Source organism: Leopardus geoffroyi, chromosome C2 (genome assembly GCF_018350155.1).
Source record: "Leopardus geoffroyi isolate Oge1 chromosome C2, O.geoffroyi_Oge1_pat1.0, whole genome shotgun sequence".
NCBI classification, from domain to species: Eukaryota; Metazoa; Chordata; class Mammalia; order Carnivora; family Felidae; genus Leopardus; species Leopardus geoffroyi.
Window position 1 is genome coordinate 5,989,847 of NC_059333.1, and position 14,794 is coordinate 6,004,640.

General features: G+C 46.3%; 1 protein-coding gene across 6 annotated transcripts in view; it reads right to left on the bottom strand.

Annotated features, from left to right (window-relative positions):
* IGSF5 (immunoglobulin superfamily member 5) overlaps positions 1-14,794 on the bottom strand; it is an 89,718-nt gene that overhangs the window by 24,997 nt on the left and 49,927 nt on the right. For 4 of the 6 annotated variants that reach the window (XM_045501333.1, XM_045501332.1, XM_045501330.1 and 1 more), the window contains one exon: positions 13,059-13,859. In XM_045501333.1, the coding sequence (XP_045357289.1) occupies positions 13,764-13,859 (96 nt within the window). In that variant the 3' untranslated portion in view covers positions 13,059-13,763. Of the gene's footprint in view, positions 1-5,318; positions 5,479-6,087; positions 6,280-6,662; positions 6,790-11,653; positions 11,745-13,058; positions 13,860-14,794 lie in introns of those variants that run through there. The other 2 variants (XR_006718199.1, XR_006718200.1) reach the window with 2 other exon arrangements.

A 14,794-nucleotide genomic window follows, 5' to 3' on the forward strand; every position in this document is an offset into this window, starting at 1 on the left:
GATCTCACGGTTTGTGGGTTCAAGTCCCACAGCAGGCTCTGTGCTGACAGCTCAGAGCTTGGAGCCTGACTCAAATTCTGTGTCTCCCTCTCTCTCTGCCCTTTCCCACTTCTCTGTCTCTCAAAACTAAATAAACATTAAAAAAAATTTTTTTTTAATTACTAAGGGGTGCCTGGGTGGCTCAGTCGCTTGAGTGGCCGACTTCAGCTCAGGTCATGGTCTCCTGGCTCATGGGTTCAAGCCCTGCGTCGGGCTCTGTGCTGACAGCTCGGAGCCTGGAGCCTGCTTCCGATTCTGTGTCTCCCTCTCTCTCTGCCCCTTCCCTGCTCTCACTCTGTCTCTCTCTCTCATAAAAAAATAATAATAAACATTAAAAAAAACTTTAATAAAATAAAAATGAAAATGAAAATTACTAAGAGGAGACACCAGGGGTAAGGGGGACTCTGGCAAAATGGACTTAACAGGACTGTTGTTGAAAGCAGGCCAGGTGATCAGACCCCACATGGGCAGGGAGGGGAGGATGAGGAACTTGACCAGAAACCCAGGTTTCTGGGTTGAACTGACGTGGCAGCGTTCTTGCTAAAACCAGATCTTACAAGGAAGTACACAGCCGGTCTAGGAGAAGGTTCAGGAGCCTGACTAAAGTTTGGTCAAGCAAAGAATCTTTATCACTCTCTCTAGTGTAAATAAATTCTCCTTGGAAAGAATCCTGGCTTCTCACCCTTTGGAATGTAAATAAATTACTCTAAGAGGAAGAGATTAGTGTCTCCAGCTTCATAACCTAGGGAGGGCGCTGGGTCTCATCCCCACCTTGAACTGTAAACATACACTTCCAGGGAGGCAAATCTTTCCGGAAAGTTCTCCCTGTCTACTCACACTTCAACTTCCAAGGCTTATTTTTTTAGCCCAGGCCCCGAGTTTAATAAAATTTTCTCAGAACGTTCTCACTATGCAGAAACATAAATGTGTGTGTGTGTGTGTATGTATGTATATATATATATACTTTTTTTTTTTCTCTCTACAGTTCCCCAGATAAAAATAATGAAGGGAGTATCCAATTTTCAATGAACAAGAAGCAACCAGAAGATGAGCTGGGGAGTGTAACAGGACAATCTGGTGTGATGGCTGATTGTACGTGTCACTGGACACCCCGATATTTGGTTAAACCTTTTTCCAGGTGTGTGTGAGGGGGTTTCAGGATGAGATTATCATGTGGATCAGCAGGCTGAGTAAAGTGCAATGGCCTCTCCCACTAGGGTGGGCCATATCCAACCTGTTGAGGATTCAGATAGAATAAAAGGCAGAATAAGAAAGAGTCTTTTCTCTCTGCCTCACTGTTTTTAAAATGCGGCATTAGTGTTCTGCTTTCAGACTCAGATTCAGACAGGAGCTCACACAAATTGGCTGTCCTGGTTCTCACACCCTTGAACTCGGAATAGAACTACACCCCCCAGCTCCCTGTGTCTTCACTTGCCCATGACAGGTCTTGGACTCCTCCATAATCATGTGAACCAGTTGCTTATAGTAAATATATATACAGTATATCCTATATACATTACAATATGACATAATAATATTTTCTATTATTAGAGGTGGGTTCTGTTTCTCTGGAAAACCCAGACTGATAGATATGGTAACAGCCGTTACCTGACAAGGCCAGAATTTTTGAGGAAAGCAGGAAGAAAATGGTGGGGAGAAGGTCATTCGCGGCAGAAAGGATGCCCAACCCCATCCTGGCCCTGTGCTCCAGGGGGAATTAGAGAAGAAACAGCCAACACTCAAGAGGACTACAGTGTCCTTAGGGGAGACTACAGTGTCCCCCCCTCCTTGGGGGAGTGTCCTTCCCGTTCTGAGAAAGAAGGAAACTTTCTGAGAAGAACTTGAAGGTCCAGGAGACTTGGCTGGTGACAGACCAGATTGCAGAGGACATGGTGGAATGTTCTGAGGGGTGGCAGACCAAGTCCTCTCAAGAGATATAGAGAACCTTACGGGACACAAGTCAGGATGGGAAAAAGGCACCAAAAACCTGTTCTGGTGGAGACTGAGCCAAAGAGAGATGTACGTACAGACTGATGAGATTATTTCTGATAATCTTTCAGGAGAAAGTAGGTAAACAGCTCTCATTTCATCCTCGGGAAGGAAGGCTGAGGGAGGGGAGGTCTTGCCAGGGCTGCTGTGTCCTGTGCACCCCTCCCCCTTAAATGCTGCAGTGAGACTCGTGCCCAAGACGGAAAGCATCCCCTGCAGAAATTGCTGACTGTGCACTCGGCCAGGACTGAGGGCCTCCTACGAGGAGGCCTGTTTCCATGCAGACTCAGCTCAAGTCACCAGCAACCAGCTTCTACCACCAAGAAAATGAGGGATGAGACCCAGCACTTTGGTCACATAAATGGAAGATGATTCACGGTCAAAGCTCTCCAAAGAGAATCTGGCCATTCTAAAAGTCTCCCTCAGAAGGGACGCCTGGGTGGCTCAGTCCGTTAAGCGTCCAACTTCGGCTCGGGTCATGATCTCACGGTCAGTGGGTTCGAGCCCCGCATCGGGCTCTGTGCTGATGGCTCAGAGCCTGGAGCTGCTTCAGATTCTGTGTCTCCCTCTCTCTCTGCCCCTCCCCTGCTCACGCTCTGGCTCTCTCTCTCAAAAATAAATAAACATTAGAAAGAAATCTCCCTCGGAATGTCCTCAGTAACCCATCACGCATGGAATACGAAAGACCCAGCCAAGAATACGTCCTTCCTAGTGTTTCCTTCCCCACTCTGGGTTCTACCCTGCTTCTCACGGACACCTGTTCCTCACGGGACCACTGTCTGCTGCTTCAGCTTCTCTTGGGCTATCCTCTGACCCCTGGTAGTGTTTCTTCCTCTTTTGGTGATTTCTCTATCCTTGGCCCCCTTCCTCCCTCGCACAGTAAATCCACCACCTCACTGTTGCCTTCCCTGGACTTACGCACGTCACATACCACGTCTTTATTCATTCCTCCAACATTACTGACAGCCTGCCTTCCAACAACTACTCTTTCACGTTGCCCAAAATGTGTGCTCTTCTCCAGAAAACGGGCTCGGTGTACCATTGGCCATAGCTCCATCTCTGAGTCGTCTCTGGGGCCCCAGGCTAGCCATGGATTCTCTCTTATCACTATCTCTTCCTAAACATAAGCATCCTTGAACTCCATTTCTCCAAAAGAACTCATTACTGCAGGAAAACAGCAGCAAAATCTCACAGCCACCCTTCCCTACACATGAGCACTAATAGTCACACTCACGACCTTGCCACTTGGTAATCAGGCTAATCACTTGCTTTCTTAAACGTTCATTTAACAGTTCACAGTTGACCTGACATTATTTAGTCTCTCCCCTCAGTGACGTTTTCTATATTTTAAGCTTTTAAGAAGGCACACATCACAGCTTTATATCACACAGTGTCATAGGCGGATAGATGTTAGCATTTTTATCTTGACGATGAAATAGAAAGTCAAGGGTATGTTGGTCCTGTCCTAAAACATGGCCAGCTGTAGCCAGTGCCCTCCACCCCTGCTGGCCATTGGTCTTTGAAGGGTAGAGTTGTGCGTTTTCCAGAAAACAGACCTAAAATTTGCATTTTGCAGGTTGAAATCACACCTGCCTTTGTTTGCCCTGAAAAGACACCTGAGTCTAAAGCACATCACCCTGGTAAATTTTTGAATGTGGTTAGCCCTATGGGTCTTCAGGAGAACTACTTCATCTCGATTACAATGGAAGAAAGGTCTCGTCAATACCCCCAGGCTTCTTCCTTAATTTGTTTCCTTATAATCATCATGATCTAAGCACAGCTGCAACTCACTCAGCAATTTGCCAAGAAAGCAGGACTTAAATTATCCAAGTCTTGGTGCCAGGAGCTTGAGTCCCCCCCTCTACTCTTTCCTGATCTTCACTTGTTTGGTTATGGAGTCAGACAGGAAAAGGAAAGGGGAGAGGAAGCTGCTGAGGCCAATGCCGCCGGGGACCGGAGTCCTGTCCCTCAGACACACTGTCACGGGTGTGGTAAAGAGTGCCCTGTGCACTCAGACTCACCCCACGCTTTGCAGGACCCCATCTCAGGCAGCCCCCTAACCCTCCCCTGTTTGCACTCCAGCACCTTCTCTGGTAGTTGGAAGGGAGGGAGGGGGGTGTTAATGTCCCCACTCAGTGAGAATGGAGCAGGAATAAGCCTGCTGTCCTTGCAGGAGGACCGCCCCCCCATCCCCTGAGCCCTCAGTGTCACAGTCGCCAACTTTACTGGCTTTGTGCACATTGGGGACAACGTCCATACCCGCTGTCTTCCTCCTTCCCAGCCTCAGTCTCCCTACTCCCTAACTCCTGCTTCCTGGAATCACCTTCTTCAGAGTTGAACTAGAATTCTGTGCCTGCAAGTCAGGATACTGGGCAAGGAGGTAACTGGATATGAGCCAATTTTAACATTAAGTGACAATTTGGGACCCTCTGAAAATGTCCCTACTCCCTCCGAAAGTCCTGACCTGTACGTTGGCTGCAGTATAGCCAGTCTTTGAAGAAATGTAAAGTACACAGACCGGAGAAGCAGAGAAGCTGTATCTCTCTTTCAGATGATATAGCTCACGTGAGAACACACGGCAGGTCCCCAGGGTACTATCGTGAGCATAGTCAGCCTTAGAACAGCACTTTGATGAAACCAATGACTCGAAAATTCTGTGTGGGCGGCAATATCATTCTTTGCATCCTAAGGAAACTTGGAAAATCAATAAACGTTGATTGGCTGACTCTTTAGCTTCCATTGAAGACAGCAAAATAAAGGTTCTGAAGCAAATTTGGCCCTCCATCCACATGCTACTTCCATGGTCCCAGAGAAGCTATACCCCAGGGGGAACAAAGGGTTTGCCTTCGAAGTCAGATCATCCAACGATGGTCAAGCTCTCTGTGGCTATTCGTTTTTAATTTTTACATAACTCCCACTCACAGTATTTGCCGACTCACATGACAGAAAAGTATTTCATTGAAGTTTTCCTCTCTGTTTTCTAAACTAACACAAATCATGTTAAAGCAACAAGTATTCAAATAACATTCCTTGAGGCTCGCAGGCGGTTCAGTCAGTTAAGCACTCGGCTTCAGCTCAGGTCATGATCTCATGGTTTGTGAGTTTGAGCCCCACCTCGGGCTCTGTGCTGATAGCTCAGAGCCCGGAACCTGCTTCAGATTCTGTGTCTCCCTCTCTCTCTGCCCCTCCCCTGCTCATGTTCTCTCTCTGTCTCTCTCTCAAAGATAAACATTAAAAAAAAAGAAGAAACAAACAACACTCCTTGTGTATTACAATACACAAAAATATACTTTGGGAAAATGTCTATATTAAAATATTCATAGGGCTTAGGGATGAATTTCTATAACTCCAGGGGTCTTTTGGTTTGGGGAACTTTGGGCTTTACTGGGTTTTGGTTTTGTTTTGGTCATTTGGTCATATGTATGTTTCCTGGTACATGAAAAGGTTGATCTAAAAAAGAGAAAGAAATTTTGGAATTAGAGGACTGCTTTGTTATTGATAAGCTTAGAGATACAAAATTCAAGATTTTTAATTATGGGATATCAGTGCTGGAATCTGCCTATATTTGCATAAATTATTTACATGAGAGAGTGCATTTGAATATCTTAATATCTTTGAATATCTGCTTCGGATTCTGTGTCTCCCCCTCTCTCTGCCCCTCCCCTGCTCACATTCTGTCTCTCTCTCTCAAAAATAAATAAAATGGATTTTGGTGATTTATTTTTCCGGGAAGCTGTTGATAAGACAGCAAATGCAGTGGTCAATGGAACTCCATAGGAGGACACGTGAGACAGTCACATCCCTGCCTCCACGCTTAGAATTACCAGGAATGCAAGGGCACCCGGGTGGCTCAGTCAGTTGGGCGTCTGACTTTGACTCAGGTCATGATCTCACAGCCTATGAGTTGGAGCCCCACGTCGGGCTCTGTGCTGACAGCTCGGAGCCTGGAGCCCGCTTCAGATTCTGTGTCTCCTCCTCTCTCTGCCCCTCCCCTGCTCATGCTCTGTCTCTCAGTAATAAATAAATGTTTAAAAAAAAATTTTTTTTTTAAAGAATTACCAGGAATGCAGCAGCTGTAACTCTCCAGCGACTCATGTGTCTCATGACAGCAACTCAGATACTCCAAACGGTGGTGCTGTTGCCGACACCATTTTCCAAAATGGCAAATCATCCTCCGTGAAGCTTCCCATAGAATCTTCTGCCATCTGCCCTCAATTTCCACGGCAATTGCGTTCATGGAAAACCCGGTACCTTAGATGCACGACAAACATATTTTATGTTTTTATTCATTGTGGGATATTTAGTGGAAAGTAAGCTCATATACACAGATCTATCACCATCTAGCATTTGAAAGGTTTTGCAGGCTTTTCCCAAGGAAACCCGCCCTCAGCTGCCTGCCACCTGTCAATCATCAAGAATTTCAAGCACCCACCCACACTCCCACCTTCACCAATGGGGTGAGGCTCACGTGAGTCAAGTGACATGCCCAAGGTCACATAGGCAGCAAGCTCTGTTGCCTCTTTCCAGCTCTTTCCCCTGTATCATGTTTCTGGGGGCCTCCAGACCTCCAAAAAGGCAAACCCAACTCTAAATGACTTCCTGGACAAAAAAAAAAAAAAAATCATGGCGATTACCTTACTGGTAGGTCTTTCTGCAGCAGGTGGGTGCCATGCCCCCTTGACTTGTGACACCAGGTGAGCCAATGAGTGGAAATTGGCCACTAAGGTGCGTGAGTCCACGGACCTTGACAGCCTAGAGATTCTGAAAGCAATGTAAACAAAGTCAATTTTCATGCCCCCTCTCTGCTTTTGGAATAAACCATTCATTCTGCAAGTATTTATTGACCACATGGAATGTGCTGGTTGACGGAAGTGGTGCCCAGGCCACGAGGGGAACAGGGCAGACACGGAGCTGCCCACCTCCACAGAATTTAATGGGAAAGTAGGCGTTCGGTAACTCATTAATCATACAAACAATTACGTCATTAGGTAGCACAACGAAGTCTAAGGTGATGTGCAAACATGGTCGAGGCATGAACCCAATAGGCAGTAGGTTTGTTAGAGTTCCATCAAGGAAGCAAAATGCCCCACGTGACATAGAGTAAAGGATTCATTATAGGGACTCAACTTCACACCCTCATAAATGCTGGGGAAGTAAATGCCCAGAGGGGAAGGTGAGAGGATCATGAGAGCCACCAGGCAGGGACTGTGAAGAGAAGCCAACGAGAAGTCCATAGCCAACTCCTGCCTCTGCGTCCAGGATAGGCCTGTAGTCATCACCATCAGCAAGAAGATTTGGGACAGCAGAGACACAAACTTGGACCTGGGAAGAAAAACTGGGACCCTGTCTTTCTCCCAGCTCTCCTAACCCCCATGACATAGGCGCCATGGGGAAACCAGCTCCCTACCCCTCAGACTGCACATGCCCCATGCTCAGGACCCAGAGGGGCAGAAGGAGGTCATGGGGATGGGGATGCCCAAGGGGCTTCAGTTCCAGAGAGTCAGCAAATCAGCCTCAGCACGTGTGAGCTTCAAGGGCATCTGGGGCATCATCCTTCTGAATGTGTGGCCACTGGGCCTTCACACCCACCTCTCAGATGTTGGGCACATTTCTCTGTGGCCAGCCCTCACCCAGAACAATAGTGGGAAGAGTAGCTAGTTGACACAGTGGCTCCACCAAGGAAAATCCAAAGGATCAGCTACAGTTGGACAAAGTGAAGAGGGAGGAAGTGAATGTTCCAAGCACGTGCAAAAGCCCTGGTGTGGGCAGCACCACAGACCCCTGTGGAATTTCCTGCACTCGGGCATGATTTGGAGAGAGTAGTGCATGGCTAGGGAGAGCTGGGGGTAGAGCCAGTCAGGCCTCATAGGCCATGGTGGGGTTTTAGATTTTATCCCAAGAGTGGTGGAGATCCAGGAGAAGTTGTGACCCAGAACAGAGAGTAGACAGAGAACCAGCTTGGGAATCAAGACCTACGGTCAGAAGACAGGCCTGTCGCTGTGAACCGTATTATGTGACCTCACTTTGCTTGTCGGTACAATGGAGACAAAAGAACACGGCCAGATTAAGTAAGGGTTGAGCGAACCAACCCATGAAAGTGTCTGTGTGCGCGACACCACGCTTTCTGCAAAGGGCGACATTATAGTTACTTCAGGCTACACGGGCCACACGGCTCCGTCCCCCTCAACTCTGCTTCTGTTGCCTACAAGTAGCCATAGACCATACGTAAACTTTGGCTGCATTCCAATAAAACTGTCCTTGTAGACACTGAAATTTATATTCCCTATAATTTGCACATTCAGTGAAATATTCTTCTTTTGATTTTTTTCAACCACTTAAAAATGGAAAAACCATTCTTAGTTTGTGGGCCACATAAATAAAAGCAGCAGACTGAACTCGACTCATGGGCTACAGTCTGCTGACTCCTGTGGCTGGCACAAAACAAATGTTTCTCCCCCTTCCTTGCTCCTTACACACACACACACACACACACACACACACACACGCATGCACACACATGCCACACACAAATACAGCACACACACATGCACAGGCAAGCACACACATGTACAAACACAGCACATACACATGCACACCCATGCACACGCACACACACACACACACACACACACACATGCACACCACACAACTGGGAAGAGGCAGAAGGTACGGGCACATTCTTGTGTCACCTCCTACTGCCAAGGTCCGAGCCTTCTGGCTAACTACATTTCACTTGATCTCATCCCATTTGCACTTTCTAAGGAAAAAATTTAGATCGACTATAATGCTTAAAATTAGTTTCTGATTTAGACAGTAATTTGCTATTATTTGAACTACCTCAGAGGTTATTAGCCATGAAATTGAAGCACGAGATTAGCAACTGTTCTCAAATTCAGTTACCCTATAAAATATCGTGCATTCTTAAGGTTTCTGAGCAGAAATATATCAATATATTGTGCACTGTGCTTCCCCCATACTTTACTGGGATCATTCATTTTCTGCTTTGTCAACCCACTGTGATTACATGCTGGTCATGAACCTCTCTGTCTGAAGCCACTAGGCTGAGTGGTAATCCTCACGAACCTTCCTGCGGGTGTGTGCGCTCCAAATCCCACTGTATGCTTAGAAAGAACACATCTCATGCAACAAAGGAGGGGAGACAAATGTGGGGTTGCTTTCTGTTCAGGACCCTGCCCACTGCCTCCAAGACTGCATTTCATCCAGGTCCAGGGAGAGGAGGAGGGCCTGCTTGGGAAATGTTGGAAAGTGAGACTCACCCGAAGCCACAGCCCGAGACGTGATTTACAGGCTGAACTAGGTAAGAATTAAATATTTACCATCTCCCCCGGTGCAGCGGGGACAGGGCCGCCTGCACGCACTCAGATGGGAACAGCTTCGGTCCGACAGCTGGGCCGTGTCAGGTGAGGACGGGGCAAGTGTGTGTGTGTGTGTGTGTGTGTGTGTGTGTGTGTGTGTGTGTGAGAGAGAGAGAGAGAGATCGCATCTCTACAGAGATAAGTGCCACAAGGGACTTCAGGGACCACCATCCCATCTCTTTGTTCTACTGAGGTGTCACCGAAGCCGTGACTTACTCAAGTTCAGTGCAGCGAAATTCCTTTTCCCCAAGTGGTGTCCTCTTTCGGTATAAAGGGATGCATCCTTAAGAATGGAAAAAGTGGAATGCTACCAGGCCAAACGTCTTTCCCCATGACTTTGCAAACATTCTCCATTCCTTGATTTCTGTTTCCTAAATGTTGCCAGATCCTCCTGGCTGGGTATCTTCTGCCTGCCTGCCCTCCATATCCATTTTCTGCCTTTCTGCATCCTGGACGGATGACATGGGTGGGCCCCATGGACCTCTGGCTCTGGTCGGGCTTGGTCAAGGGGAGGCATGAGCAAGAGAGTGAGGGAGTCTTGTCACCTCACTCCCCACTCCCAGGCTTCCAGGGCTTGGCAGCGACTGTTGGGAGCTCTCTCCATTCAAGTCTAACCCTTTGGACGATAACAGGTGCTCGGGCCCTCGGGTCCTGGCCCAGGCCTGCTAGACCCCCTGTCCGTCCCATTCTCCCCCGCTCCCCCTGCCCTTCCTTACTGTCTCGCCTCTCCTCTACCTCCCTCATCTCTGCTCCGAGTTCCCAGGTGCTCCCCAGGGAGGACTATGCACCCTCTTTACGCAGGATGGAGTACTCTTCCCCAACAGTATCATAAGCACTGACGTGGCAGGGATAGGTTGTTGACACAGAATCTCCTATATGATTGGCAGCATCCATTCACCCTTTTGGTGAACAAACTCCCAGGATCTGGCAAGGCAACTTGAACATCTCTCACAGTTTCCAAGGTCAGGGTCACACAGAGCAAAGGAAGTGCTTCTATTCAAGTCTCCAATTACCTTTGATGTGTTGACATTACCACTTATACCCTACTCTTAAGTAAACTGTGTAAGGTCCTCGAGTTCAGGGGGCTGGCTTGGAATCTGACAGAGGAACCATGGTCAAAGACCCCTGGAAGGATGGACAGGTGTGGTTTCCCCAGCCAGGATTTTATGGCACACGCTTTTGAGAGGTATTTGTTTAAGTAAACCTGCAGCCTCATGGCCATTCATTAGCAGTAGCCATGTCTGTCTTTCTGAGGAACACCCTTGGCCATGACATTTAGCCGTGATTGACCCCTCTCACCGCATCCCCCTGGGCATGCTTCAGCTCTCTGCGTTGCAGAAGTAAGAGATGAATTTACCACATCAGCAAAATGCCATTTTCAGTTGAGAGCCGCCTTGGGGTTTACAGGTTCCTAAATAGAAACTAGCAAGCACACAGACGTAACACTGACAGAAAACACCAATTGAGTGTTTGTGTAAAAGAGCCCATCCTGGACACATCAAGGTCGTTTCCAAATAGCTAGCTCTAGGTCAGGACTATCCTATAGAATTTTCTGCAGCAGTGAAAAACTTCCACCTGCACTGTCCCATACAGCAGCCACTAGCCACGTGTGGCTATTGAACACTTGACATGTGGCTGGTGGGACTTAGAGAATGGATCTTCTATTTTATTTAATTCCAAATAACCTAAATGTGCATAGCCACTTGTGCTATGGTATTGGGCAGGACAGCTATAGACAGTTCTGTTCAAATAACTTATTCACCTCCTGTGCAATAAAAACTGGCTGGGGGTCCCTTTGAGGAACCTTACTTCTGGAATAAGCTACAGTAAGGAAATAGCTCATTAGTGACACAGAGAAACTTCCCGAGGGACTGATAAATATTTTGAGGCAACCGGCACCAACGAAGTTGAAGCAGTTTCCATGAAAATCACTTGGCATTGCTCTCCAGAGTTCAGAACTTAAAGTTCAATTATATTTCCCATGCAACTCCCACTGATTCCTAAAACCACCACCAAAATGGAATTCTTAGAGCAGGCAGATGGCAAATATTCATTACACTTCAATATATTGTCTTTCTCAATATTGCCCTGTTTGATCTCAATATTTACTCAATGCCTACAAGAACGCTAGCGCCTGTAAAGGTTACAAAAGGCATAAATGACATGACATTTGCCTTGTCTCAGGATCTGGGTTCTGTGAAGGTTTCGGGAGAGCAAACCATGAAGTAAAGAATACAGAGTTCACTCACTGAACAGCTCTGTCCAAAAGGTCTTCTGAAACTCTTGTCTTTCCCCTTGACTTGTACCCACTCAAGGATGATGACGGACAACAGAAACACACTGGCAGAGAGTTAAGAAGTTATAATGAATAAGAGTCTCATTTTGAAGCAGGTGAATTAGCAACTTTTTTCATAAAAAGTTATCTTGGGAAAGTGATCTAGCAATTGTCATGGGTTTTTGAAATTTTGCATTTTAGCTCTACTTCGAAGAGAAAGAGGTGGTCAATTCCCTCACTTTAGGGACACAGTGCTAGAAGAGATGGCATTTTCTTCAGGATCCTCTAGGCAGTGGTGATACTCAAAATATTGGACAACCAGTAAGGCATGAACACCAGCCAATCAGAGCAGATACTGTATGAGTGCCAGTGAATCGGACATCTGCACCAGCAGATAGCTCTGGAATTAGTGGTTGGTTCACATGAAAGCCTTCAGGGTAGAGGCTGAGTGTGATTTCAGATCACAAAAATATTTTATAAGTCATGGTGGTATATAGGTTTGTCCACCATTGATTGGATTAGCAGGCAGCAGTGTTAAGTGATAAGAAATGTCATCAGGATAAATGTACATTGTTTACTTAGTAACTCCAAGGAATCACTAAAATCTTAACCCATTTTAAAAGTCAAATTCCACTTTAGCAAGTCCATGGTTGGGCATGTCATTAATTACTGAGCAGTTGCTAATTACTAACCATCACAGAAATTTGTACCAACTGGTGCAGGACTCAGCCACCTGTCCTGTCTCCGGGGTAAATATGAAGAGATGGGTAGGCAGTGAAATGTACTGACAATATCTACACAAAAAAGCAATATTTGGAAAAGACAAATTTTTTTCTTAATAACAACATTCATATTAACTGCTTTTTTTCAAGTAGGCTTCATGCCCAGTGCAGAGCCCAACATGGGGCTTGAACTCACGACCCTGAGATCCAGACCTGAGTTGAGATCAAGAGTTGGACACTTAACCGACTGAGCCACCTGGGAGCCCCTCGTATTAACTTTTATGGGGCAAATGTACAGTAGTCAAAGACTAACATGAAAATGTGATTTTTTTAATTTTTTAATGTTTATTTATTTTTGAGAGAGACGGAGACAATGCGAGTGGGTTAGGGGCAGAGAGAGGGGGAGACACAGAATCCAAAGCAGGCTCCAGGCTCTGAGCTGTCAGCACAGAGCCCAACACAGGGCTCGAACTCACAAGCTGTGAGATCATGACCTTAGCCGAAGTCGAATGCTCAACCGACTGAGCCACCCAGGCGCCCTTTGATTTTTTTTTTTTCAGACATCTCATGTTGCTTTTTAGAAATGTTTGATTCCTAAACATCATGATTCCTTAAACTACCACCTGAATAGTAAGAAATTAAGAGAGGCAATACATGTTTTTTGGTGTTTTCTCTTTTATTTATTAAAGAACACGTTACCCATTTCCAGTGTTTTCATGGCATTTGTGGTATGTAAGTTACATCCCCCACAAAGCAAAATCCACATCTAACTCATTGGAGAGGGAGCCTGATAAGGAGCAGACAAAAGTGAATGTCTTCATGGAAATATCCACAATGTGTACGTCGGCTTTGAACTTAATCTTTTCTTAACCTATGAGTTCTGATTTCCCAGGCAATCTTAGATTTCTGATTGATCCTAATATGTATGCTCTTTTTTTCACAAACAATATACAATAATGTCCCACATATTAAACATACATAAATATTGTCTTCATATGATTACAATAACAAAAATATTCTAAAAGTCATGGTATGATATAGGCTTATCTGCCATTTATTAGATAGCAAGAAGGAGTGTCCGGTGACGAGTAAATCACCACGATGGACTCGTAGCTTTTACTCAGCAACTTGGTGGAATTCACTAAAATCGTGAAACATTTTGAAAACCAAATTCTATGCTGGAAGGTGGGGAAATGGACCCCTTCTTTCACGATAAAGTGTCCATTCCGATTACTCCAGCATCACTGCTTCCCGGTAACACTGGCGAAGTGGGAGCCCAGCCTTGGGACAGAGAGGAAGGACAATGTGGGCGTGATGCATGTTATCAGCCATGTGCAGAATGGAACCCGAGGGACGTCTTCGCTAGACCAAAGTTACATTCCTCACGGTCCTAGGACTGGCCACGGGAAAGGAAACCTGCGGGCGACCTGCTGGACCCCGCCACCGGCGGTCAGGTCCCTGGTGACAAGAGAAGAGGGTGGATTTAATCAGTGGAGATGGACGGAAAAGGCACACTTGAGAAGAAACCTCCACTCATCAGATAAGAAGAAACGAGGACCCAGAGAGGAAGCAAAAATGTTAACGCACATCCTTCCTTTATGTCGGTATTTCCACGCACGCCCGAAGTTTCCAAGCTCAGGGCCACATGAGCAACGCAGGTCAAAGAATCCAATATTCGTTTGTATGGAGGCAAAGTACCACAAAGATGTGCTGTTCTGGTTTGTTTTCTTTCTTTTTTTTCAATCTTCCTACAGAAATTCTAACTTCCATATGAAAATATAAAATATTGCTAACCTTCGGGGGGGTACCCAGGTGGCTCAGTCTGTTGAGCATCCAACTCTTGATTTCAGCTCAGGTCATGATCCCAGGGTTGCAGGATCGAGCCCACATCAGGCTCCACACAGAGCGTGGAGCCTGCCTGGGATTCTCTATCTCTCTGCCCCTCCTCCTTTCATACTCTCTCTCAAAATAAAGACATTTAGATAGATAGATAGATAGATAGATAGATAGATAGATAGATAGATAGATTTCTAACCTTCTTTAATAACACACACTCCTTCTACAGGATAGGGGCACAGATCATTTGTCTGTCTCCTCGGGCAGCAGGCTGCTGCCTCCTGCCAGAAATGCCATCTTTGCTGTTCTGTTCTCATTCGGAAGTGTGATCCCCGGCAAACCACACACTCTTCCAGAGGGACCAGTGCCTGCCTGACTATACTGCCCTACTAAAAAACACACAATATGTTTTCCTGCCAGTCCTGAGAGTGCCATCTCAGGTTCCAGGGTACCGCAGCCACACTGCACATCCTAAATAATGCAACCGGGCACCATGCATTATTGACATTGCAATGGAATGTCAGTAAGTCTGCAGGATAGAATCACTCAGGCTCGTG